Source organism: Mytilus californianus, unplaced genomic scaffold (assembly GCF_021869535.1).
Source record: "Mytilus californianus isolate M0D057914Y unplaced genomic scaffold, xbMytCali1.0.p SCAF_2, whole genome shotgun sequence".
Lineage (NCBI taxonomy): Eukaryota > Metazoa > Mollusca > Bivalvia > Mytilida > Mytilidae > Mytilus > Mytilus californianus.
Genome location: NW_026262668.1, coordinates 8,824,817 through 8,852,006, shown reverse-complemented (window position 1 = coordinate 8,852,006; position 27,190 = coordinate 8,824,817). Strand labels below are relative to the sequence as shown.

At 32.5% G+C, this 27,190-nt stretch overlaps 2 protein-coding genes across 7 annotated transcripts in view; both read right to left on the bottom strand.

The window, feature by feature from the left end:
- The window catches only part of LOC127727854 (F-box/WD repeat-containing protein 5-like), a 125,061-nt gene that overhangs the window by 21,263 nt on the left and 76,608 nt on the right, over positions 1-27,190 (bottom strand). The window contains exon 9 of one of the 6 annotated variants that reach the window (XR_007993869.1): positions 10,818-11,489. The exons of the other annotated variants lie outside the window; for them this stretch is intronic. The gene's annotated coding sequence lies outside the window, so the exon portion shown is untranslated. Of the gene's footprint in view, positions 1-10,817; positions 11,490-27,190 lie in introns of those variants that run through there. 6 annotated transcript variants of the gene reach the window in all.
- The window catches only part of LOC127727853 (ATP-binding cassette sub-family F member 1-like), a 63,408-nt gene that overhangs the window by 27,574 nt on the left and 8,644 nt on the right, over positions 1-27,190 (bottom strand). Inside the window, exons 4-13 of the mRNA XM_052234972.1 lie at positions 26,712-26,767; positions 22,598-22,714; positions 21,891-21,991; positions 19,056-19,141; positions 17,870-18,009; positions 14,429-14,577; positions 13,525-13,608; positions 7,518-7,642; positions 6,734-6,850; positions 5,224-5,394 (exon numbers count right to left, since the gene is read on the bottom strand). Coding sequence (XP_052090932.1) covers positions 5,224-5,394; positions 6,734-6,850; positions 7,518-7,642; positions 13,525-13,608; positions 14,429-14,577; positions 17,870-18,009; positions 19,056-19,141; positions 21,891-21,991; positions 22,598-22,714; positions 26,712-26,767 — 1,146 coding nt within the window. The remainder of the gene's footprint in view (positions 1-5,223; positions 5,395-6,733; positions 6,851-7,517; positions 7,643-13,524; positions 13,609-14,428; positions 14,578-17,869; positions 18,010-19,055; positions 19,142-21,890; positions 21,992-22,597; positions 22,715-26,711; positions 26,768-27,190) is intronic.

Sequence of the window (27,190 nt, the reverse complement as noted above, 5' to 3'; positions counted from 1 at the left end):
GTATTAGAAAAAAAGACCAAAACTCAAAAACTTAACTTTGACCACTGAACCATGAAAATGAGGTCAAGGTAAGATGACACCTGCCAGCTAGACATGTACACCTTACAATCATTCCATACACCAAATATAGCTGACCTATTGCATGCAGTATTAGAAAAAAAGACCAAAACTCAAAAACTTAACTTTGACCACTGAACCATGAAAATGAGGTCAAAGTCAGATGACACCTGCCAGCTAGACATGTACACCTTACAATCATTCCATACACCAAATATAGTAGACCTATTGCATACAGTATAGGAAAAACAGACCAAAACACAAAAACTTAACTATAACCACTGAACCATGAAAATGAGGTCAAGATCAGATGACACCTGCCAGTTGGACATGTACACCTTACAGTCCTTCCATACACCGAATATACTAGACCTATTGCTTATAGTATCTGAGATATGGACTTGACCACCAAAACTTAACCTTGTTCCCTGATCCATGAAATAAGGTCGAGGTCAAGTGAAAACTGTCTGACGGGCATGAGGACCTTGCAAGGTACGCACATACCAAATATAGTTATCCTATTACTTATAATAAGAGAGAATTTAACATTACAAAAAATCTGAACTTTTTTTTCAAGTAGTCACTGAACCATGAAAATGAGGTCAAGGACATTGGACATGTGACTGACTGAAACTTCGTAACATGAGGCATCCATATACAAAGTATGAAGCATCCAGGTCTTCCATCTTCTAAAATATAAAGCTTTTAAGGAGTTAGCTAACGCCGCCGCCGCCGTAGCCGCCGCCGCCACCGGATCGCTATCCCTATGTCGAGCTTTCTGCGACAAAAGTCGCAGGCTCGACAAAAATCTAAACACATGTTTAGATTCAGCATATCAAAGAACCCCAAGAATTCAATTTTTGCTAAAATCAAACTAAGTTTAATTTTGGACCCTTTGGATCTTAATGTAGACCAAATTAAAAAACGGGACTTAAAATTAAAAATCTATATACACGGTTAGATTTGGAATATCAAAGAACCCCAATAATTCAATTTTTGATGAAATCAAACAAAGTTTAATTTTGGACCCTTTTGACCTCAATATGAACCAATTTGATAGCGGGGCCTACAAATAAAAAATCTAAATACATGGTTAGATTCAGCATATCAAAGAACCTCATATATTCAATTTTTGTTGAAATCAAACAAAGTTTAATTTTGGACCCCAATTTGGACCAACTTGAAAACTGGGCCCATAATAAAAAATCTAAATACATGTTTAGATTCAGCATATCAAAGAGCCCCATATATTCAATTTTTGTTGAAATCAAACAAAGTTTAAATACTGGACCCTATCTTGGACCAACTTGAAAACTGGGCCCATAATCAAAAATCTAAACACATGTTTAGATTCAGCATATCAAAGAACCCCAAGAATTTAATTTTGTTAAAATCAAACTAAGTTTAATTTTGGACCCTTTGGACCTTAATGTAGACCAATTTAAAAAACGGGACCCAAAATTAAAAATCTAAATACACGGTTATATTTGGAATATCAAAGAACCCCAATAATTCAATTTTAGATGAAATCAAACAAAGTTTAATTTTGGACCCTTTTGACCTCAATATGAACCAATTTGATAACGGGGTCCACAAATAAAAAATCTAAATACATGGTTAGATTCAGCATTTCAAAGAACCCCATATATTCAATTTTTGTTGAAATCAAACAAAGTTTAATTTTGGACCCCAATTTGGACCAGCTTGAAAACTGGGCCAAAAATCAAAAATCTAAATACATGTTTAGATTCAGCATATCAAAGAACCTCATTTATTCAATTTTTGCTAAAATCAAACAAAGTTTAATTTTGGACCCTTTGGACCTTAATGTAGACCAATTTGAAAACTGGACCCAAAATTAAAAATCTAAATACACTGTTAGATTCGGCATAACAAATAAATAAATGTGATCAAAGATTTTACAAATCTAATGCACCATACTGTGCAATTAAAGATTACTTCTTGAAATTTTTCAATATTTGAAATTTGAAAAAAAAATAATATTTGAAGAATAATTCTTTTTAATTTCTGAAATCTGAAATGAGAAAAAATTGACCCCCCACAATTTCTTTTTATCCCCCCCCCCCCTTTTTTCCCCCAAAAAATTCTTTCCCTCAAGATATGGTCATAATCTCAATTCAAATTTCCAATGGAGTTGGCAACCATAATTACCCATTTAAATTTACCATAGTGCTAACTTAATCTATTTTATAATAGAATTAAAAATATAGTGTCAAATCTTTCATATGGATTTTTTTGTAAAAAAAAAAGATGCAACATTTGCAGATATTTTTACTGGTCTTCCTTTATAAATATGCATTTCTTTAAACATAATTTAAAAGCAGTGTAAGGGAAGTAACCAAAACGTTGTATTTGGATTACCTCCCTTACACTGTTTTAAATTATCTTTATTGTTCATTAACCATTACTTTATACATAATTTAAAAGCAGTGTAAGGGAGATAATTTCAATGATGTATTTGATTTATCTCCCTTACACTGCTTTAAATTATGTTTTGTACTAAAGTATTTGTCCATTAACCAGGACAACCTTGTTTTTCCCCCTTTTTTGCCCCTAATTCCTAAACGGTTTGAGCCATAACCCCCAAAGCAAATCCTAACCATCCCTTTGTGGTATGGAAACTTGTAGTATAATTTCAGAGAGATCCATACACCGTTCCACAGTTATTGTCTGGAAACTAGAAAATGCTTATTTTTGGCCCCTTTTTGGCCCCTAATTCCTTAACTGTTGGTACAATAACCCCCAAAATCAATCCCAACCTTCCTTTTGTGGTATTTATCCTTATGGTCAAATTTCAAAAAGATCCATTCACTTAAACTAAAGTTAGAGTGCGAAAACCAATGTGTATTCGGACGACGATGCAGGACGACGACGACGACGACGCCAACGTCATACCAATATACGACCACAAAATTTTTTTGCGGTCGTATAAAAACTGCAAAATTTTTGTAAAATGACTAACTCAGGGGCAGCAACCCAACAACGGGTTGTCGGATTCGTCTGAAAATTTCAGGGCAGATAAATCCAAATCTGATGAACATTTTTGCCACCTGTCAGATTTGCTCTAAATACTTTAGTTTCAGAGATATAAACCAAAAACTGCATTTTATCCCTATGTTCTATTTTTAACCAAGTTGGCCATGATGGTTGGAAGGCGGGGTAATCGGACAAATTTTTTAAACTAGATACCCTAATAATGATTATGGCCAAGGATGGTTAAATTTGTCTCAGTAGTTTCAGAGAAGAAGATTTTTGTAAAAGATTACAAAAATTTACAAAAAATTGTTAAAAATTGACTATTAAGGGCAATAACTCCTAAAGGGGTCGACTGACAATTTTGGTCATGACAACTTATTTGTAGATCTTACTTTGCTGAACATTATTGCTGTTTACAGTTTATCTCTATCTATAATAATATTCAAGATAATAACCAATAAAATGCTCCGCTGGGGCGCAGCTTGATACGACCGCAGAGGTCGAAACCCTGAACAGTTGGGGCAAGTATGGACACAACATTCAAGTTTGATACAGCACTGAATTTGGATTGTAATTAAATATTTGACACAGCATAGGTTTCTGACACATAATGAAAGTGGTCTAAGAACTTAAAATTTTTTAATTTACCTATATATATATTCAAACCATATCATTATTATTTGCTTTTATATATAAATCAGAAATAACCAATTTAAAATGGTAAATTTTAAAGAAAAAAAAGGAAAAAAAAATCCCCCCCCCCCCCAATTTTTTGAACCCCCTTATGATTCATCACCCCCAAACTCAATCCCAGCCTTCCCTTTGTGGTATGGTACCTTGCAGTACAATTTCATAGAGATCCATACACTTGAACACAAGTTATTGTCTGGAAACTAGAAAAATGCTTATTTTTGGCCCCTTATTCCTAAACTTTTTGGGCAATTACCCCCAAACTCAAACCCAGCTTTCCCTTTGTGATATGGAACCTTGTATTACAATTTCATTAAGATCCATACACTTACACACAAGTTATAGTCATGAAACTAGAAAAATGCTTGTTTTTTGTCCCCTTTTTGGCCCCTAATTCCTAAAATTTGGAGGCAATTACCCCCAAAATTAATCCCAGCATTCCCTTTGTGATATGGAACCTTGTGGTACAATGTCAGAGAGATCCATACACTAACACACAAGTTATGTCTGGAAGTTACAAAAATGCTTATTTTTGGCCCCTTTTTGGACCCTAATTCCTTAACTGTTAGTACCATAACCCCCAAAATCAATCCCCACATTCCTTTTGTGGTATTGAACCTTATGGTAAAATTTCATTGAGATCCATACACTTAAACTAAAGTTAGAGTGCGAAAACAAATGTGTCTTCGGACGACGACGACGACAACGACGCAAACGTCATACCAATATACGACCACAAAATTTTTTTTGCAGTTGTATAAAAACGGCAAAATTTCCTTAAAATAACCAATTCAGGGGCAGCAACCCAACAACAGGTTGTCAGATTTGTCTGAAAATTTCAGGGCAGATAGATCTTGACCTGATAATCAGTTTTACCCTATGTCAGATTTACTCTAAATGCTTTGGTTTCAGAGATATAAGCCAAAATCTACATTTTACCCCTATGTTCTATTTTAAGCCATTGCGGCCATCTTGGTTGGTTCGCGGGGTTATCAGACACATTTTTTAAACTAGATACCCTAATGATGATTGTGGCCAAGTTTGGTTAAATTTGGCCCAGTGGTTTCAGAGGAGAAGATTTTTGTAAAAAGCTAACGACAACGGACAACGACGACGACGACGACAACGATGGACGACGGACGACAGATGTCAAGTAATGAGAAAAGCTCACTTGGCCCTTCGGGCCAGGTGAGCTAAAAAGAGGGGTCAATGTACTCTTTTTCAAGCTAATGGTCAAAATCAGTCAAATATGCATCTTTTCCCAATATGTGACAATTTGAAGTCTAAAAAAACAACGTTTACGTTAGCAATGCCATTAGCTCCCCTGTAACTGTATTGTATGCCCTTAAACAAGTGAACTGAGAGACAATGGATTAAGAAAGTCAAATCAAACAATATAACTTTATGTCACATGTACTTACCAATCAAAACTAATACATCAGGACTGGGAACTATACTCTGTATGTTCAAACAACTTACCAATCAGACCTAAAACAGGCGGACTGAGGGGTGCTGGATTGGGGAAGTCAAATTTGACAACATATTCTTTAGGTCGAGGCAATAGTTCTTGCGGTCCTTTGTCTTCCTCTGCAGTCTGTTGTTTGGCTCTGTTTTTCTGTTGTTTCCTTGTTAAAGCCTCTTTTTGCTTTGCTTCCTAAATAAAATAAATAAAACCTTGTTGGAAAATGTCAAACTTTAGAATCAAAGTTTAAATATTACTTTTTGTGTATGCACGAGTTAAATCAATAATATCATGCTATCCCATGACAAACATTTTTTGGCACAACCTTAAAAATTATAAATAATTGGCAAGCATTAAATATACTCATATATGCTGTTAAAATTGTGAGTATATTTTATTAAAGGGTGTTTCAATAAGGAAGAGATTTCTGTTTGCATACAAAATCTTATTTTTCGAAACACATTGAATGGTAGATTTCAATCACAGCACGACTTTAATAAATTGAACAAACCCTAAACTTTAAAAAAACAAGAATGTATCCATAGTACACGGATGCCCCACTCGCCCTATCATTTTCTGTGTTCAGTGGACCGTGAAATTGGGGTCAAAATCTAATTTGGCATTAAAATTAGAAAGATTGTATCATAGGAAACATGTGTACTAAGTTTCAAGTTGATTAGACTTCAACTTCATCAAAAACTACCTTGACCAAAAACTTTAATGTGAAGCGGAACAGACGGACGAACGGACAGACGAACGAACGGACGGACACACAGACCAGAAAACATAATGCCTCTACTACTACCGTAGGTGGGGCATAAAAATTGTGAAAAATCTTTTTAAAAAAATAATTGTAAAATGAACAAAAGCTTTTAGAATTAAAGTCTTCATAACAAATGCTTCCTGAACATAAATTTTAATTACAAAAGATTTTTAAACAGAAGTCAGTCAAACTACAGTGTGGACTTCATGTATGAAATTAACAGCCTATAGACAGTAAAATGATGTCATAAATCAGGCCCTTGGTTTTTTCTGTTTGAATTATTTCACACTTTATCAATCTGGGCCTTTTAAAGCTAACTATATGGTACGGGTTTTGCGCAGTGTAAAAAGCCTGACAGTGACCTACAGTTTCTCAAATTTAGTTTCATTTGGACTTTGATAAGCTCTAAATCAGATATCTAGAGGTCAAACAATGGTCTTAATAATAGACAAGAATGTTAATTTATAAACCATCTTGAGAAAACTTGCAAGTGAATTCAACAGATTTTAAGCGTTGGAAAATTGAATGAATAGGTGTAGATGTACATGATACAAAGAAAAATAGCATAAAATACTTAAAATTCAATTTTCACTGAAATCCAAATCCCCCAAAAAATGATTCTCAAATTTTTTGAGTATTTTCAACAAAAATTTAGTTTTTACATGCAATTTTGACCTTGTACATCAATTTGGAAAGCATATTGTATCTAAAATTATATTTTCATTAAAAATTAAATCTACTTCTTTTATAATTCTATTTAATACTTGCAGCTTGTTTTGTTGACTTTCCAGATGATTTCATTTCTCTCAACATTTTTTCCTGCTTTTCATATGCCTTCAGTTGTTCTTTTCTTTTCTGTACCAACATTTTCTTGAATGTTGCTGAAAAAAATAAGAAATCAAATTTATCTCAAACTGTTTATCAAAGTTAAATATAGCTTTACTTTTAAAAAGAAGAACAAGTCTTAAGTAAACTAAGGGGTTAAAGTCCACTCACACCACCATAATAAAAAAATATCTGACTGTATTACAGAAATGAAATATGAAAATAAATGTTCTATAAATGTGGAAATTTGGATGCTTGGGTAAGATTGATTAATCTGATGTTTGAATGAAAACCATGAATGTTTAAGCCCTCATTCCTTGATAGAAAAATGGATGAACAGTTAAACATTTTAAACAACTACATACTGGTCTAACTAAGCAAGAATTTATTAAGAAATGAAGCCTATTGGGCACATCTTTACAGATGTTGACCTGTAGTAGAATATGTAGAAGATAAGTTTTACTATTTTAGCCTTCCTATATGCAGAACCAACCATAATTGCCACTGTAGAAGAGAAGTTTTACTATTTTGCCTTCCTATATTCAGAACCAACAATAATTGCCTCTGTAGTAGAATATGTACTATAATATTTTTAGAACTATTTGTTCCTATATGTAGAACTTACTTTTATTACCTCTGCAATGAAATAGAATATGTTCTATAATACTGTTTGTTCCTAAATATAGAACCTACCATAATTGCCTACCTATATATAGGACCTACCGTAATTGCCTCTGTAGTAGAATAGTTTTTGTTGATCTAAATGTATTATATCAGAACAGACATTATCCAAGAAACTCTGGTCATGGGATACTATCAGTAATGTTTTCTTCCAACCCTGTAAGTAACTGTAAAAACAAGATTTGATTAGTAATATCTTCTTCCAACCCTGTATCATAGGTAACTGTAAAAACAAGATTTGATTAGTAATATCTTCTTCCAACCCTGTATCATAGGTAACTATAACAACAAGAAATCATTAGCTGATTTATAATATGAAACTAACGAGCTGTAAGTATACATCAATGTGACAGCAACCAAATAATAAATAAATGTGGAATGTGTCCATGGGACACAGATGATGCCCCCGCTTGCATATAACGATATAAAGGGACATAACTCAAGAACGATAAAAGTGATGCTACCCAAATTCCTACTAGATCTGAGTTTTGTGGTAATAAGCATTGTGTATAAGTTTCATAACATTTGGTTGAGACAAACTTAAGTTAGAGAACAGAAACGAAAGAATCAGCAATTTTTTCCCTTTGTAAAGGGGCATAACTCTAGAACGGTAAAAGTGATGCTACCAAAATTCAAACTTGATCTGTGTTTTGTAGTAATAAGCATTGTGTACAAGTTTCATAACATTTGATTGAGGCAAACTAAAGTAAGAGAACGGAAACCAGTTTTGGGACGTAAGGACAGAAGGATGTACAGACAGACAAGGGTAAAACTTAATGCCCCCTCCGCTACGGCGTGGGTATAAATAAACTGCTTCACTGAGCGCAGCTGTATACGCCCGCAGAGGTCCAACCCTGAACAGTTGGGGCAAAAATGGACACAATATTCAAGTTTGATACAGGTCTGAATTTGGATTGTAATTAAATATTTGACATATAATAGGTTTCTGAATAAATGTACCGGTAGTCAAAGAACTTGAAATTGGTTATATGAATTGAATTTATATTCAATTAAAGATTTCTTGCTGTTGTGCAATACACTGTGCTGTTGCACAATACTTAGTATCTGTTGTCAGACTATAAACAAACAATAACTTCTCAATGTTATATTAGAAATTTATAAAAAACTAAAGGGAGGTTATCTTAATAGATATAAATCAGTCATCAAAGTTTAATGAAAACTGCTCTAAGCACTTTAAGGATATTGTCCAAAAACTTGAAAATCAACCCTTTTTTATGAATAAAATCTTATAACTCGGAAACGTAAAATCTTAAATTTAACAATCAAAAGGGAGCTTACAACAATAGATATAAACAATTTACCAAAGTTTCATAAAAAATGCTGAAAGCATTTTTGAGTTATTGTCCGAAAACTGGAAAATCACCCTTTTTGTAATGGATAAAACCCCATAAATCGGAAACGTAAAGTCTAAAATTTAAAATAATAAAATGCTTCGCTGGGGCGCAGCTTGATACGACCGCAGAGGTCGAACCCTGAACAGTTGGGGCAAGTATGGACACAAAATTCAAGCTTGATACAGCTATGACTTTGGATTGTCATTAAATATTTGACACAGCATAGGTTTCTGACACAGGATGAATGTGGTGTAAGAACTGGAAAAAATTTAATTTACCTATTATGGTGGAATATCCATAAACTAAATTGTTTGTTAATTTCAATATATCAAAGAATATGTAGAATTCAATGTTTGATGTAATGTAATAAAGTTGAAATTTGGACCGTTTTTGTTCAATGTGGACCAATTTGGTAACATGTATAAATAATCAAAAATCTAAATACATGGGAGCCCATTTAAATACATCATAAAGGTATTAAAATAGAAAGTGACATCATAGTCATGGCTAAAAATAAACAAAAATCCTTAATCAGCAACATTTAAAGTAATTTCTAAAAATAAAATTCCTTTGTAACCATAAAAGCCCATTTAAATACATCATAAAGATATTAAAATAGAAAATGACATCATAGTCATGGCTAAACATAGCAAAAAACCCTTAATCAGCATCATTTAACAGTAATATCTAAAAATGGAAATTACATCATAAAGGTTTTAAAATACAAAATGACATCATAGTCATGGCTAAAAATAAACAAAATCCTTAATCAGCATCAGCAACATTTTATAGTAATATCTAAAAATAAAATTCCTTTGTAACCATAAAAGCCCATTTAAATACATCATAACAGATATTAAAATAGAAAATGACATCATAGTCATGGCTAAACATAGCAAAAACCTTAATCAGCATCATTTAACAGTAATATCTAAAAATAAAAATTTCTTTGCAACCATAAAAGTAAAAATAGAAAATGACATCATAATCATAGCTAAAAATAAACAAAATTTTTTTTATTGGCAAATTTTAAATGGAGTTTATTATACTAAAACAATAAATTTGCAACCATAAACATGATAAAACCCCATTTAAACACATCATAAAAGTATTAAATAATTCAACTACATCATAAGGCTATAAAAATAGAAAATGACTTCATAGTCAAGGCTAAAGGTAAACAAAAAACCTTCATCAGCAAAATTTTATATTGGCAAATTTCCAATGAAGTTTATTACACTAAAATTGTTGGCAAATTTCCAATGCATTTATTAACAATAAAGTTATTGGCAAATTTCCAATTTACATAATTTAAAAGCAGTGTAGATGAGATATTTAAATGAGTTTGAATTACCAACCTTACACTGCTTTTAAATAATGTTCTTTACTCAATTATTTGTCTATTAAAATGGAAACCCTTGTTTTTTAACCTATTTCCCCTTATTCCTTAAACATTAGAGCCATAACACCCCCCCCCCCCCCCCCCAAGCCAATTATTACTTTCCAATGTAACCTAAATTTCCAATATACATAATTTTAAATTTCAATTCCTCATGATATATAACCGTATCAATATTATTTTCTTTCATATATAAATCTGAAACAACCATCTTTAAATGGAAAATTTTAAAGAAAAAAAAAGGAAAAAAAAAATCCTACCCCCCACACATTTTTTCAACCCCCTTTTGATTCATCATCCCCCACCTCAATCACAACCTTCAATTTGTGGTATGGTACATTGCAATACAATTTCACAGAGATCCATACACTTGAACACAAGTTTTTGTTGCAAACTAAAAAAATCCTTATTTTCGACCAATATTTGGCCCCTTATTCATAAATGTTTGAGCAATTAACCCCAAAACTCAATTCCTACTTTCTCTTCGTGATAAAAAATAACTAACTTAAAATGTAAATTTTAAACAAAAAAAAAAGGAAAAAAAAAAATTACCCCTTTTTTGACCCCCGCCCCCCTTATGATTCATCACCCCCACCCCCCTTTCCCCCCAAACCAAGCTCAATAACAGCCTTGCCTTTCTGGTATGGTACCTTGTAATACAATTTTAGAGAGATCCATACACTTGAACACAAGTTATTGTCTAGAAACTAAAAAATGCTTATTTTAAACCCCTTTTTAGGCCCCTTATTACTAAACGTTTTGGGCAATTACCACAACACTCAATTCCAGCTTTCCCTTTGTGAAATGGAACCTTGTAGTAAAATTTCAGAAAGATCCATACACTTACACACAAGTTATTGTCATGAAACTAGAAAAATGCTTGTTTTTTGCCCCCTTTTGGCCCCTTATTCCTAAAATTTTGAGGCAATTAACCCCAAAATCAATCCCAGCATTGACCCTTTGTGATATGGAATCTTGTGGTACAATGTCAAAGAGATCCATATGCTAACACACAAGTTATGTCTGGAAGTTACAAAAATGCTTATTTTCGGCCCCTTTTTGGCCCCTAATTCCTTAACTGTTGGTACCATAACCCCCAAAATCAATCCCCACCTTCCTATTGTGGTATTGAACCTTATGGTAAAATTTCATAGAGATCCATTCACTTAAACTAAAGTTAGAGTGCGAAAACCATTGTGTATTCGGACGACGACGCCGGACGACGACGACGACGACGCCAACGTCATACCAATATACGACCTCAAAATTTTTTTGCGGTCGTATAAAAATCAAAAGGGAGCTCATGTCAATAGATATAAACAATTAACCAAAATTTCTTGCAAGTTGGTGAAAGCATTCTTGAGTTATTGTCTGAAAACTGGAAAATCCCCCTTTTTTTAATGAATAAAACCCCATAACTTGGAAACATAAAATCTAAAATTTATAAAATTCGAAAGGGAGCTCACGTCAATAGATATAAACAATTCACCAAAGTTTTATGCAAATTGGTTAAAGAGTTTTTAAGTTAATGTCCGACATGTTGACGACGGACGGACGGACGGACAGACGGACAACGGTATACCATAATACGTCTCGGAAACGGGCGTATAAAAAGAGGATGTTAGAATGACAGATAAATTGTTAACATCTCCATGGAAATGAGAAATGAGAAATGTCAATGCTTAAACTGCATACCAATTACCATTGACTTATCATAAGTGGTTCCCTTTAAACTAAACTGACCTTATCACTAACTACTGCCGTTGATGCTGGAAACAGCACACCTCAGTCTCATTTTTTTCGTCAACGCGAGACACAAACCAGGTTTTATTTCATTTTTCAATGTCATTGTTAAGGCAACAAAGGGCCATAATTAACTCAAATTGTCATCAGTGATAAACATATCAAAATATAAAGAAAAGCATTGGTGGAACAGTTCTCAAGTTATTGCACCAAGGTGCCCTTTTCCAATCAATAAAGGATCAGAACCCCTAAAAACAACAGTGAAAATTGAGCTGCGTCGGATAGAAATCGACCTTATGCAAATGAATATTAATACATTTGTTAATTTATTTCGAGTTGAAAAATTTCTATGCAAAGTCTGTAACTGTTTGAAATTGAGTTGATATAAAGCTCATATAAGAACCCTACAAGAAACAGCAATTTTATCTTTTATTTCGTATTTGAATGTTCCAAAATCAATCAAAAGTCTTATACATGTACATGTATCCGTGCAGTTGGATAAGGTCGATTTCTATCTGACACAGCTCAATTGTTAATATCAAACTTGACCTCCATTTTGTCCTCAGTAACAACACATTATGAAATTTGAAACAGTGGTTGAACGTTTCATAAGTTTTTGCATGGAAACAACTGGAGCTACTTACTATATCTGTACACAGAAAACCACATAATCTGTGTTGTGCTTTTTCTGGTCTTGTCCCGCACATATAAACAGTTTTATGATTGACGCAAGTAAATGTGATGTCTCCTCACACATTGTAATGTTGCTGATAAGTTGTGCTAACTTGGAAAAAAGGTTTAGATTGTGGCTCACGGCTGATATTTAACAATACCAATGTACAGAAAACTACATAATCTATACTAAATTGTTTTAGGGGAATCATGAGCATCAATTACGTAAGATTTTAAAACTATTCCAACTTGCAGCCTCATTGGAGAAAAAGTCTTTTATATTGTTCATCAAGAATCTAAGAATGCCTTTGGTGGTCATACGTTTCATCTGATTGGCACAATAAGAAAGATCCTCTGTAGAGAACATCCAATGCATCATTCCTGACGAGTAGAGTTTAATTTTGATTGATTGAATGGGGTTTAACACCACTTTCAGCACTATTGTGCTATTTCATGATAGTCAGTTATTATTGGTGAAGGAAGATGGAGTGCCCAGAGAGAACCATTGACCTTCAGTAGGGAAACTGACAATCAGCAACATCATGGGTGCGAGTAGTGGAGCATGATCTGCTAATCGTTCCAGAGCACCTGAGTTCATCCCCTGTTTTTGTTGAGGTTTATGTTGCTCATCCTCTAGTTTTTGTTGGGGTTTATGGACTTGTTTGTCTTATTGTCGTCTATGGCCTATCGGGAAGGTGCGCTAATGAGATTGCTTTTTCAAACTGTTGTGGGCAAATAATAATATTCAAACATATATTTACCCACATGTACATGTATTTTAACAGAGCCTCATTAACTTTTAAATATGATCGAGCATAATTGATTGTAATTTCATTCATCAATAAAAGAGTATTTATAAAACTCTAGATGTACTACTTACTTATCTAACCAAATAACAGCATTCAAATCTAAGTGATTTGTGGGTTCATCCAACATTAATAATGTAGGTTCCAGAAACAATGCCCTGCAGTAAAAAATAAAATGTTATAAAATCCGTTCAATTCCAGATACTGCATAGACAAAAACTACAGAAAAAAATAATTTAAAATTTCAATATTAAGCAAATATGGGTTCACTTTAAATGTTGTAATTTTTAATGGATTACTGTAAATTCAGAAATTATTGCGCACATTTATTATTTCGATTTTTGAAGAATGGACAACAGTGTGAGATTAATTATTGCGATTTCAGGAAAAGCTGCATACAGATATATGTATCAGAACACAAGTTTTTATGTAAGCCATGTTCACTCAGTCGCATTATTTGCATTAATAAAAAAACCTTGCAATAATTTATGAATTTACAGTACGCATTTTTAATTGTAATGTTATGTAATATAATGCTGTGTTTTCAGGAATCTCACTAAAACACCATAATTCATCTGAATATTGTGTCAATTATCATTTGAAATTGAATACATTAACACAGAAAATCTTGAAAACAAATTGCAATAAAGTCAAGAAGTTATGCAAAAAAAGCACTTGTGAAAATAAATTGGTTTATAGTACTCAACTATAAAATTGAATGGTATAAAACAAGTCTTTGATCAGATTGGCTGAGTCAAAATATCAAAAAAATAAGATTTTAGCTGCTAAAAAGTTTCTAAAAATGCATAAATTGTCAGTTTTTAGTCTTGTACAGGTAAAATGAAATTTGATTTTTTATCTACTTCTGTCAAAATAATAATTTTGGTCTTTTCTTACTTTTTCTTTGGACTTCTTTAAACATGTTTTCCTCATATACTCAATAATCACTTTAAATAATGGAACAGTCCATGTCCTTACCTAGCCAATGAGACTCTCATTCTCCATCCACCTGACAAACTTTTTGTTGGACGTTCCATCATAGGTATGGTAAAACCAAGACCTGCCAAAATTCTCCTTGCTTTAGGTTCAGCAGCATCTGCACCAATAGCTCTTAATTCATCATGAACCTAAAAAAGATATTTTTTCTTCAACTTTACATGTACCATACATTATTTGGAAAAGCTAACATGGTATTTTTTCCCTACTTTAAACATAGCAATTCTCTTTATGTACTATTTTGCTCCATGCTTTACAGTATTTATTTAAACATGATAAGAAAACTACTCCCCAAAAACTGATGAAAATAGAATGTGTATTATTGCGAACCCAATGAAAGTTTTCTACAGTGCCATCTCTATCTTGACCAGATATTTAAACTTTTGCAAGTTCACCTGTCCTATTGAATATATACAATAGCTATTGTTCTCTGTGTAGTTTATTCTCTGGGACCTTTAAATTTCTTCTAAGAGAAATCTATCATTCATTGATTAAATTACCTGAGTAAAAAAAATTTCTTACATGTAGACAAAAATACTTTTTTTATACTCCTTAATTGCGTGTGATGATGTAGTTATTCAATATTAATAATATATTTTCATTCAGTTTAATATAAACATTGATTCAATCATAAAAAGTTGATTTCTGACAAAACTTTCAACATTGTTCCTTTTAAAAAAAATTTGTTTGACATGAATAAGAACTTGAAAATAATGATGTTTCAAATTAAGATCTTCTTAAATGTATTCTTTAACCAAACAAAAAAAAAATCAAATTTCAATAGGAACATTGATAAAACTTTTTTTAGAAATCAACTTTTTATGATTGAATCAATGTTTATATTAAACTGAATGAAAATATATTATTAATATTGAATAAATACATCATCACACGCAATTAATGAGTATAAAAAAAGTATTTTTGTCTACATGTAAGAATTTTTTTTTACTCAGGTAATTTAATCAATGAATGATAGATTTCTCTTAGAAGAAATTTAAAGGTCCCAGAGAATAAACTACACAGAGAACAATAGCTATTGTATTTATTCAATAGGACAGGTGAACTTGCAAAAGTTTAAATACCTGGTCAAGATAGAGATGGCACTGTGGAAAACTTTCATTGGGTTCGCAATAAAACCATACAACAATAAACAGCTGCGCCATGAGAGCATGATACGACATCGCGTTTTCAAAGAATAAAGTTCATTATCGCTATTTTACGAAATTGTCCTTTAATCTTACTGACTGATTATTTCCTTTCTCAGCACAGTAGAGTGATATGAAAAATTATCGCTAGAAACTAAGGGTGCATGTGGCGTTGTCAATGAAATTAACAACGTGGTCATAGGTAAAATAGCCATAAACTGATTATCATTGGTCCTCTCAACTCGATTGCTTTTCTCAATTTCGCCGTACCAGCTCAAGTGAGAAAATCAATCTCGTTGAGATGACCAACGATAATCTATAAATAACTTCTCAATGTCATATCAGAAATTTGTAAAAATTGAAAGGGAGCTTACATCAATAGATATTAACAATTCACCAAAGTTTCATTAGAACTGCTGAAGGCATTTTTGAGTAATTGTCCGAAAACTGGAAAATCCCCCCTTTTTTAATGAATAAAACCCCATAACTAAGAAATGTAAAATCTTAAATTTACAAAAATTGAATGGGAGCTTACGTCAATAGATATAAACTATTCACCAAAGTTTCACAAGACCTGCTGAAAGCTTTTTTGAGTTCTTGCCCAAAAACCTGGAAAATCCCCCTTTTTTTAAATGAATAAAACCCCGTAACTCAGAAACATAAAATCTAAAATTTATAAAAATCAAAAGGGAGCTCATGTCAATAGATATAAACAATTCACCAAAATTTCATGCAAATTGGTGAAAGCATTTTTGAGTTATTGTCCGAAAACTGGAAAATCCCCCTTTTTTTAATGAAAAAAAAAACCTTAACTCTAAAACGTAAAATCTAAAATTTATAGAAAATGAAAGGGAGCTCTCGTCAATAGATTTAAACAATTCCCTAAAGTTTTATGCAAATTGGTTAAAGCGCTTTTGAGTTAAAGGGACACTAGCTGTCAAATTCATGTTCACCGATTTGACTCAAATTCTCATATTTGTTATATAACAATGTAAAACATTTATCCAAATTATAAAAAATCTAAAATAAACAATTTACAGGGCATAGGGTCGATAATATGTAGCTTCATTTTGTGTGTATTTTAGTCTAAACGCCATCTAATTCACTGTCGAGTTGACCTCACAAAAACCACAGATGCCCATATAAGGGATATAAACATAAATAAAGATATAAATAGATAGCGCAACTCGTGCAATTGGATTCTTCTAGGTCTATTTAATTTCATTTATAGGTTAAAAATATGTTAATCATCATTTTTACCTGTATAAGAATGATTTTTTGAGGATCAAATCATTCAATTAAATGAATTACCTTTGTTTACTTTCAATGTAGACATTCTTTTCCTATAAATAATCAAACATGCACACAATTCATGCATTATCCAACTCTATCTAAGGGGTTAAATTGAAGTTCACATGAATACGGATTCAATGAGGTCGAATTATTCACTTGCAAGCGAATAATTCATCATCAATATTTATTTGCTTATTTTGACAAAATTAGACAATACTGGCTGCTAAAAGCAAATTATTATTTCACTGTTCCACTTTAATTAATGATTGAACAAAAAAAATCATATTTTATAATTTTTTTATATCTCATAGCTAGTGCCCCTTTAATGTCCGACATGTTGACGACGGACAGACAGACGGACAGACAGACGGACGGTATACCATAATATGTCCCGTAAACGGGCGTAAAACAAAAATCTGTGACTTATAAAAATGTTAAAAATGTGATGCTGCAAAAACAAAAAATGTTTACAGAATAGCTAACAATACTGTGGACCCGGGACTTTTTAAAGTACACATTTTTACCATAATCTAATGACAAAACTTTTTAATCATGTTTCCTACACCATACAATAATTCAAGTAAAATTCATTATTGCAAGTTATCAGTAATTGTATCTATGCAAAAAAAATATCTCATTTGTCCTTTAATATGCAAATACTTGTCAGTATTATATGAAACTTTTATTCCATCCAGGATAAGGGACATAACTCTTTAAAATCACTATTACGTTTGTTTGAACCATTTTCATAAATGTTTTCTAAGCTTCTAAGTAACACAGATTATTTTAATTCTATATCACATGAAATCTTTCAAAGCATTGAAAAAACTGTCTATTACAAACACATTACTGATTCAAAGAGTTATCTCCCCTGGTACACCCCCTATCCTTCACAAATACTAACTATAACGATAGTTTTCTAAGAAAATAAATTTTAACCTTGAAGTCGTTCTGTAGAAGCTGACTTAAACAGAAATCTACAAACCTCTTGTAGTCTGTCCACAATTTTGGTGTTTCCTTTCTCTACCTCCGCTGTGACAGTTTTTAATTCATCCAATAACGCTGTCCTCTTTTTATCTGCCTTTAAAACAGCATCTATAGCCTTTGTGTCATCTGCTTGGACCTCTGTAATACACCAAAGTCAATTAGAAATGAGGGAAAAACAGCATCTATAGCCTTTGTGTCATCTGCTTGGACCTCTGTAATACACCAAAGTCAATTAGAAATGAGGGAAAAACAGAAAAGTGAACCAAAATCCATGAAGCATACCCCCATGGATAAAAAGGAAGTTGGTGTCTGACAGATCTGAAAAGAGCTCACAAGTTAGAAGTCTTCACTATAAAGTTTCTGACCAAATAACATTCTGTTTAGTAGTACTGTGAAAAGTGTGATGAAAATATGAAGTATCTGCAAACAGGAAATAGGAAGCCGACAGATTCAAATTGTGCTTACATTTTACAACTCATTGCTGTCAAGCTACAGACCAAATATGACATCATTTTATTTAGTAGGTACCGGAGAAAAATGTGATGGAAATATTTATTGGACCAAAGGATGGATGATAAGACAGATAGACAACATGAATGCAATACATCCCCCATTCCTATAGCAAGGGAGGGGTATAACAACAAATGAATGGGGCATGTGTCCATAAGTTTCATAACATTTGGTTGAGGCTAACATAAGTTAGAGAACGGAAACGAAAAATTCAGCAATTTTTCCATTTGTAAAGGGCCATAACTCTAGAACGGTTAAAGTGACACCACCAAAATTCAAACTTGATCTGTATTTTGTGGTAATAAGCATTGTGTATAAGTTTCATAACATTTGGTTAAGGCAAAATAAAGTTAGAGAACAGAAACCAACTTTTGGACGTACGAATGGACGTACGTATGTACGGACAGACAAGGGTAAAACTTAATGCCCCCTCCGCTACGGTGTGGGCATAAAAATAGAGATTAACTGATGGAAATTTCTGAGATATAACATTTTTTTTAGCATAATTTTTAATGGTAAATTTACTTACTGGAAAAGCACATATCTATATTTTATCTGAGGCACATGAAATTATCCAAGGTCTTATGGATTTGTTTTTAGAATGTTTTACCTTGTTCACAGTACAGCAAATCAATGTTTTACCTTGTTCACAGTACAGCAAGTCAATGTTTTACCTTGTTCACAGTACAGCAAATCAATATTTCCAGGTATAGTTAGAGCTCTGTTTGCCATGTGTCTCAGCAGGGTTGTCTTTCCATGACTGAAACAAGTTTTTAAATTCTTATGAATAACAATATGGTGATTTCCTTCATATAACATCATCTTATCTGCACCATTAAAGCTGTCATGTAATGGGGATGGTGTTTCTTTGTGTTTGTCATAGAATTATTAAACCACAATCTGATTGAAATTCATATCCTGTGTTCAAGATTTGCTAACAAGGATCTGACAACACTCTACTTTCTAATCTGGTAATTTATCAGTCAACAAAATTTCTGCTGCAAAATTTTTGAAGGTTATTATGACAAATCCAAAGGCTCCAAAAAGGTCTTTAAAACAAAGAGTAGTACCAAGTATTTTCAGATCCTTGTAAGGAAAGCATGGACACAGCATCTGTATTTCAATAAGATTGATAGAACCACTTCTTATAAGTAGAAATCTAAAATGTTTGCTCTCTATAGTCAGCAATATAAAGTGACTTTATAATGTGGTTCACAACAATCAAAGAAATGTTTTAACCAGTCAGTAGAAACAGAAATTTTAAATAATTTCCTTGCAAGGTGCAGTTGGTTTTAATTCTAATGCTTATCTAGAATCTAAACAGATTTGATAGGTAGTCTTTATGAAAATGCAACCAAAAATCCAGTTATTATGATCTATTTTTAATTTAAGGTAAACCTACGACTGAAAATAGAATGGTTGTTATATAGCCATTACCTGACTGTTAATAGTAATATATATATCTATTTATTCTTCACAAGTTCAAATCTAAAATTCTAATGTAACCAATATATTGATGATTGATTCATTGTTACTTGCTTCGTTAATGCCAGTGGCAAATATTTCATGCACATTCAGGATGAGAACAAATTAACACTTGTTACAATAGGTAGGTTCTGCTAGGTTAGTTAACCAGGATAGAGGGCAAGAATTTAATTTGCCTCTTGAAAATGAGCGCATGTTGGATAGGGGCAGACATTTTGACATGCAACCTAAAGACACCTGACAGTTTTGTTCTAAGGGTCCTTGACATGCAGAGATAGTGGCACTCATCCTACAAAAAATATCAGACTTCACTTCCCCATGACCACCAGACGTGGCTGTTCATTAATAAATCCAACATAGCAAAACAGACACCAACCAGGGATGACCATATTTCTATCCCAATGAACCCTTTACAGGTGTAACACCACTAATTCGGGCCCGGCCAGAAAACACATACCAGAAAGTAGTACATATTTAACACAAAATAATTCCTACGCAAGGGTGTAACTTTCAAATCATGTAGAATATTTAGGTAATTTCGGTATCAAATGAAAGCTGAATGATTGGTTACCATTGTAGAACACTTTTTGACTTATAATTTTGAATAATAAAAAAATTGCATGAAATTTTAAAAGGAGGGTACATTTTGCCTGTTTGTCAGATCTGAAGTACCTGTTTTGGTACATCCGAAGTTCTGGGAACCAGTTCTCTCTTATATGCCATTAAAGGTGTGTTGATTTTTTCAGTACAAGACACCACAAAGTGTTGCTTTGACATGCATTGATTGTCACTTTATTTGAACTTAAAACAAAAGACCTGTGTCTGCTTGAAATTCAGAAATTTAACATAGAAAGCAATGGGGCCATGAATTAGTGGTATACTTTCTACAGTAAATAAGATTTTAAGTTGTCATCAGTTTAAGATTTTAAATTTTTCTTAAGTCATGTAAGTTGATATATTCCCTATTTTTGTCGAGCCTTCGACTTTTGTCGAAAAAGCGAGACATAGCGATCCTACATTCCGTCGGCGTCGTCGTCGTCGGCGGCGTCCACAAATATTCACTCTGTGGTTAAAGTTTTTGAAATTTTAATAACTTTCTTAAACTATCCTGGATGTCTACCAAACTTGGACAGAAGCTTGTTTATGATCATAAGATAATATTCAAAAGTAAATTTTGTAAAAAAAAAATTCCATTTTTTCCGTATTTTACTTATAAATGGACTTAGTTTTTCTGCAAGGAAACATTACATTCACTCTGTGGTTAAAGTTTTTGAAATTTTAATAACTTTCTTAAACTATCCTGGATTTTTACCAAACTTGGAGAGAAGCTTGTTTATGATCATAAGATAGTATCCAGAAGTAAATTTTGTAAAAAAAAATTCCATTTTTTCCGTATTTTACTTATAAATGGACTTAGTTTTTCTGCCAGTTAACATTACATTCACTCTGTGGTTAAAGTTTTTAAAATTTTAACAACTTTCTTAAACTATTCTGGATTTGTACCAAACTTGGACAGAAGCTTGTTTATGATTAAAAGCTAGTATCTAGAAGGAAATTTTGTTAAAATTTTGTTCCATTTTTTCCATATTTTACTTATAAATGGACTTAGTTTTTCTTCCAGTTAACATTACATACAGTCTGCAGTTTAAGTTTTTAAAACATTTATTAGATTCATAAACTATCCTGGATTTTTACCAAACTTGGACAGAAGCTACTTACAATCAAAAGATAGTATAGAGAGGAATATTTCTATTAATTTTTTTCCTCATTTTTGTTGAGCCTGTGATTAACAGCAAAAGTAGGCGAGACACTGGGTTCCGCGAAACCCTTACGAATTTTTTTTAAATCATGCTCAATTAGATTAAATGGGGAAATACTGTAAAGATTTTTTTTATGGTTTAAGCAGAAAGAACCTTTCCACAAATAGAATGTCAAAGAACATATCTCTATTTAAGTTTAGACTGGTCTTGAAAAAAGTTTTGGTACACCTTATTTGTTCAGATTTGATCTCTCCATAAACTCACCCATTTGGCCCAACCAAACCATATCGTCTCCCAGCTGTGATGTATAGATTAGCATTGACAAACAAGTCTTTTCCCATGGCTGATATTGAAAAGTTTTCAACCTAAAATATAATTAGTAAGAATATCATTTTACAGCTTTACTCACATCTTTTTTTGAAGATTTCCTAACCAAAATTCAAATAGAATGCAACTTTGTTTCATAACATTGTGTGAAAATAAAAAAAAAATTGTCAAATAGTATTTTCATTATAACCAAACAAATAACATTTTTTAAGGTACAGTGTAACTAAGGGGAAGAATATCTCTTGAACAGTAAATGACAAAATCATCAACATTGAACTTGACCTGTATTTTATGTTCAATGACACTGTGTTGAAATCTGTTGATTTGGTCGAGAGGTACTATAAGTATCATTCTGAAACCAAAGAATTACCAATTTTTAAGCTAAATAAGAAAGACAACTCTTGAAAAGGTAATTGTGAAACCATAAAAACTGACAAATTCCTTGTGTCAAAAATCACAATCTTTTCATGAACCCTAATGTATCTATGGTTGAAATAAAACAGCATCTTTAATTTGCACAAAACAATGTTGCCTGGAAAGAATATGATAGTTAACTACATCAACCATTTTACTTATTTTTATTATCATATTTCACTGCCTGCAAATTTCTTCTCCTTCTCTGCCATTCTGTTATTCTTACCTACCTTAATATCAAGTTGATTTTCAAGAACTGCTGATTTAGATGATTTTTCTGCTTGGGACACTGTAAAATTTTGGGTTGATTCTGAGCCTAAGCTTTTCAACTGGTCTTCATATTCCATCTGAAATGATTTTTTTTTTGTATTAAAATACATGCATCCTAATGTACAAAGGTATATTGGGTCCATAAGACATGTAACCACATCTCCCCTCCCCTTAACTGTAGAAATAACACCTTTCCTTAAAAAAAACTTACTTTTTCAGCAAACCTCACACATCAAATGTACATATTCTTCAATAATGAATGGAACCAAAGAAGTTTTTCTATGAAATCTGTAACTTAGAGGACGTGAAAGAGACTAAAATTAACGTTGTATTATATATGTAGCAATATCAATAAATAAAATGCTCCGCAGGGCGCAGCTTGATACGACCGCAGAGGTCGAACCCTGAACAGTTGGGGCAAGTATGGACACAACATTCAAGCTTGATACAGCTCTGAATTTGAATTTGGATTGTGATTAAATATTTGACACAGCATAGGTTTCTGACACAGAATGAAAGTGGTCTAAGAACTTAAAAATTTTAAATTGGACATTCACCTATTATGGTCCAATATCCAAAATCTAAATACATGGTTAGATTCAGCATATCAAAGAACCCCAAGAATTCAATTTTTGATGAAATCAAACAAAGTTTAATTTTGGACCCTTTTGACCTCAATGTGGACAAAGTTGATAACGGGGCCCAAAAATCTAAATACATGGTTAGATTCAGCATATCAAAGAACCCCCTATATTCAATTTTTGTTGAAATCAAACAAAGTTTAATTTTGGACCCCGATTTGGACAAACTTGAAAACTGGGCCCATAATCAAAAATCTAAATACATGTTTAGATTCAGCATATCAAAGAACACTAAAAATTCAATTTTTGTTAAAATCAAACTAAGTTTAATTTTGGACCCTTTGGACCTTAATGTAGACTAATTTGAAAACGGAACCAAAAATTAAGAATCTAAATACACGGTAAGATTCGGCATATCAAAGAACCCCAATAATTCAATTTTTGATGAAATCAAACAAAGTTAAATTTTGGACCCTTTGGACCTCAATGTGGACCAATTTAAAAACGGGGCCCAAAATCCAAAAACTTAATACACGGTTATATTCAGCATATTAAAGAACCGCAAGAATTCAAGAATAAAACCCTATTGAAATTGATCAAGAAATAAGCAATTTATAAGAAGTATCTTCTTTTGCACAATACTGTGCAATTGAATATTTCTTGCTATTGCGCAATACTGTACAATTGACAATTTCTCTTGCTATTGCGCAATATTGTTCGATTGGATATTTCTTGCTATTGCGCAATACTGTGCAATTGAAGATTTCTTGTTATTGTGCAATACTGTGCAATTGAAAATTTCTTGCTATTGCACAATACTTATTATATAAAAATTTACACATCCTGTTTGGTGTGTATCTCCTACCATATCATTATTATTTGCTTTTAAATATAAATCAGAAATAACCAACTTGAAAATGGAAAATTTTAAAAGAAAAAAAAAAGGAAAAAAAGAAAACCCCCCCCCCAAAAAAAAATTTTTTGAACCCCCTTATGATTCATCACCCCCAAACTCAATCCCAGCCTTCCCTTTGTGGTATGGTACCTTGCAGTACAATTTCAGAGAGATCCATACACTTGAACACAAGTTATTGTCTTGAAACTAGAAAAATGCTTATTTTTGGCCCCTTTTTGGCCCCCAATTCCTAAACGTTTCAGGCAATTACAACCGAACTCAATTCCAGCTTTCCCTTTGTGATATGAAACCTTGTAGTACAATTTCAGAAATATCCAAACACTTACACACAAGTTATTGTCATGAAACTAGAAAAATGCTTGTTTTTTGCCCCTTTTTTGGCCCCTAATTCCTAAACTTTTGAGGCAATTACCCCCAAAATCAATTACAGCCTTCCCTTTGTGATATGGAACCTTGTGGTACAATGTCAGAGAGATCCATACACTTACACACAAGTTATTGCCTGAAAGTTACAAAAATGCTTATTTTTGGCCCCTAATTCCTTAACTGTTGGTACCATAACCCCCAAAATCAATCCCAACCTTCCTTTCGTGGTATTGAACCTTATGGTAAAATTTCATGGAGATCCATTCACTTAAACTAAAGTTAGAGTGCGAAAACCAATGTGTCTTCGGACGACGCCAACGTCATACCAATATACGACCAAAAAATTTTTAATTTTTGCGGTCGTATAAAAATAAAAGAAGAATGTGTCTTAGGATACGAATGCCTCAACTCATGCTTTGCAGTTTTTCAAGTTAAAAAGGGGCATAACTCTAGAACAATAAATGACTCACTGCCCAAATACGAACTTCGTCTGTGTGTTATAGTTTTTAGCATTGTGTATGCATGAGTTTCATAAAATTAAGATGAGGTAAACTTAATTTAGAGTGCCAAAACGAAAATTGGACGGAGAAAAAGACAGATGGACAAGGGTAACACTTAATGCCCCTGTTGCCTACGGCGGGGGCATTAAAATTATGATTTACCAATATAAAATTAACCTATTGGGTAACAAGCATTCTGTGAGTATTGCATGGCAATACATGTACATATTCCCCTACTGGTTACAAATTCATTGTAATGGAACGAAATTCTAACTTGAACTATAACTTGTCATGGTGTAAACTACATAAAAATATGAAGTCAAAATCTTCAAGCATGACAAATAAACTGCTTCGCTGAGCACAGCTAGATACGCCCGCAGAGGTCCAACCCTTAACAGTTGGGGCAAAAATGGACACAATATTCAAGCTTGATTCAGGTCTGAATTTGGATTGTAATTAAATATTTGACATATTATGGGTTTCTGAATAAATGTATTCAAAGAACTTGAAATTGGTTATATGAATTGAATTTATGTTCAATTAAAGATTTCTTGCTGTTGTGCAATACTTAGTAAATCTGTTGTCAAAATATAAACAAATAAAGTTCAATTAATTCTCAATATCATATTAGAAATTTAAGAAAATAAAAAGGGAGCTTACATCAATAGATATAAACAATTCACCAAAGTTTCATGAGAATTGGTGACAGCATTTTTGAGTTATTGTCCGAAAACTGGAAAATCACCCCTTTTTTTAATGAATAAAACCCCATAACTCGGAAACGTAAAATCTAAATTTTATAAAAAACGAAAGGGAGCTCACGTCAATAGATATAAACAATTCACCAAAGTTTTATGCAAATTGGTTAAAGCATTTTTTAGTTAATGTCCGACATGTTGACGACGGACAGACGGACAGACAGACGGCCTTCAAACAATTTACCAAAGAAAAGGAAAAAAATCCAAAATGTCATTTGGTCTTTTAAAAAATGAGTTATTTCCCTTTTAACAGAAATCTACTAATTAATAAGTATTTTATCAAAAATTTAATTATAGGGAAAGGGCTTTAACTGAACAAAGAGAAAAGCTAAAATTGTGAAAATTGAACTTGACCTGTAAATTGTCATGATAAATCAATAAACCAAATATCAAATCAATGTCTTCCAGCACGAAGAAAAAAAGTCTGGAAAACTGATTTGCCGGACTGACAGATGGACAGACAGACGGACAGACAGACACAGTGATAGGGCCTTTTGAACCATTGAAGCAATTACCTCTCTGCAGTACATATAACAGATTGTCAAAACACTTACGATACAAAATTTATTTTGTGTCTTAAAATTTCTTGTATGTACAACAAAGGTAGATTCATTCTGTAGAATATTGATGGCACGAAAAGGGCGCTTTAAGAGGATATCCTCAGCACTAGATGAATTTCTTGTTTCCTTATCACTCGTTGGGCTTCTAACCTGGCCGTTGCCATTTTGTTTACATACGTCTGTGATGTCATTTTGATGTACAAATCAAGAAGCTCAAAAGGTTATTCACTGGTGAATAATAGGGTAATTCATCACTGGGTGAAAATTTTATTGGTTATTTGTCTTTCCTTGCAATTAATTTAAAATTAACTGAATTATTCCATGTCACTTGATAATGTGTTACCCAATAGAATCGTTTATCATATATGTAAGGTATAATATATATCTTATTACCCTTTTCTTTAATTTCTTCATTTCTTTCTTGCTTAACTTTGGTTTGACTTCTTCCTCTGTAATAACAGAAAGACATCATAAAAACTAATCCTTAGCATTGTTGTAGTATAAACATTCTGCCTGCCAATCAAAATGATGGATTTCTTATAAAACATCAATTAATTGTAATCATTCAAGAAGATACTGATAGGTAAGGTGTTTACACAAGACATTTATTACAAAATAATTAATATCAGCACAATGATTGTAAAACAGATTTCATGCTAATGTCGTCCTTTGTTGAGAGAGTGTTAAATTAAAACCCAACTAAATATAATTGTTAAACACATATGTAAAAATGTATATGCACAGTCCTACAATCTGTTGATACCTATATTTTGACATTGCATAATGTTATATTTGTCTCTGACTGTTAATTACGTCTTTACACTCAATCCATTGGCTTTTGGATGTGTACTGATTGATATTTCAGTCTAGGA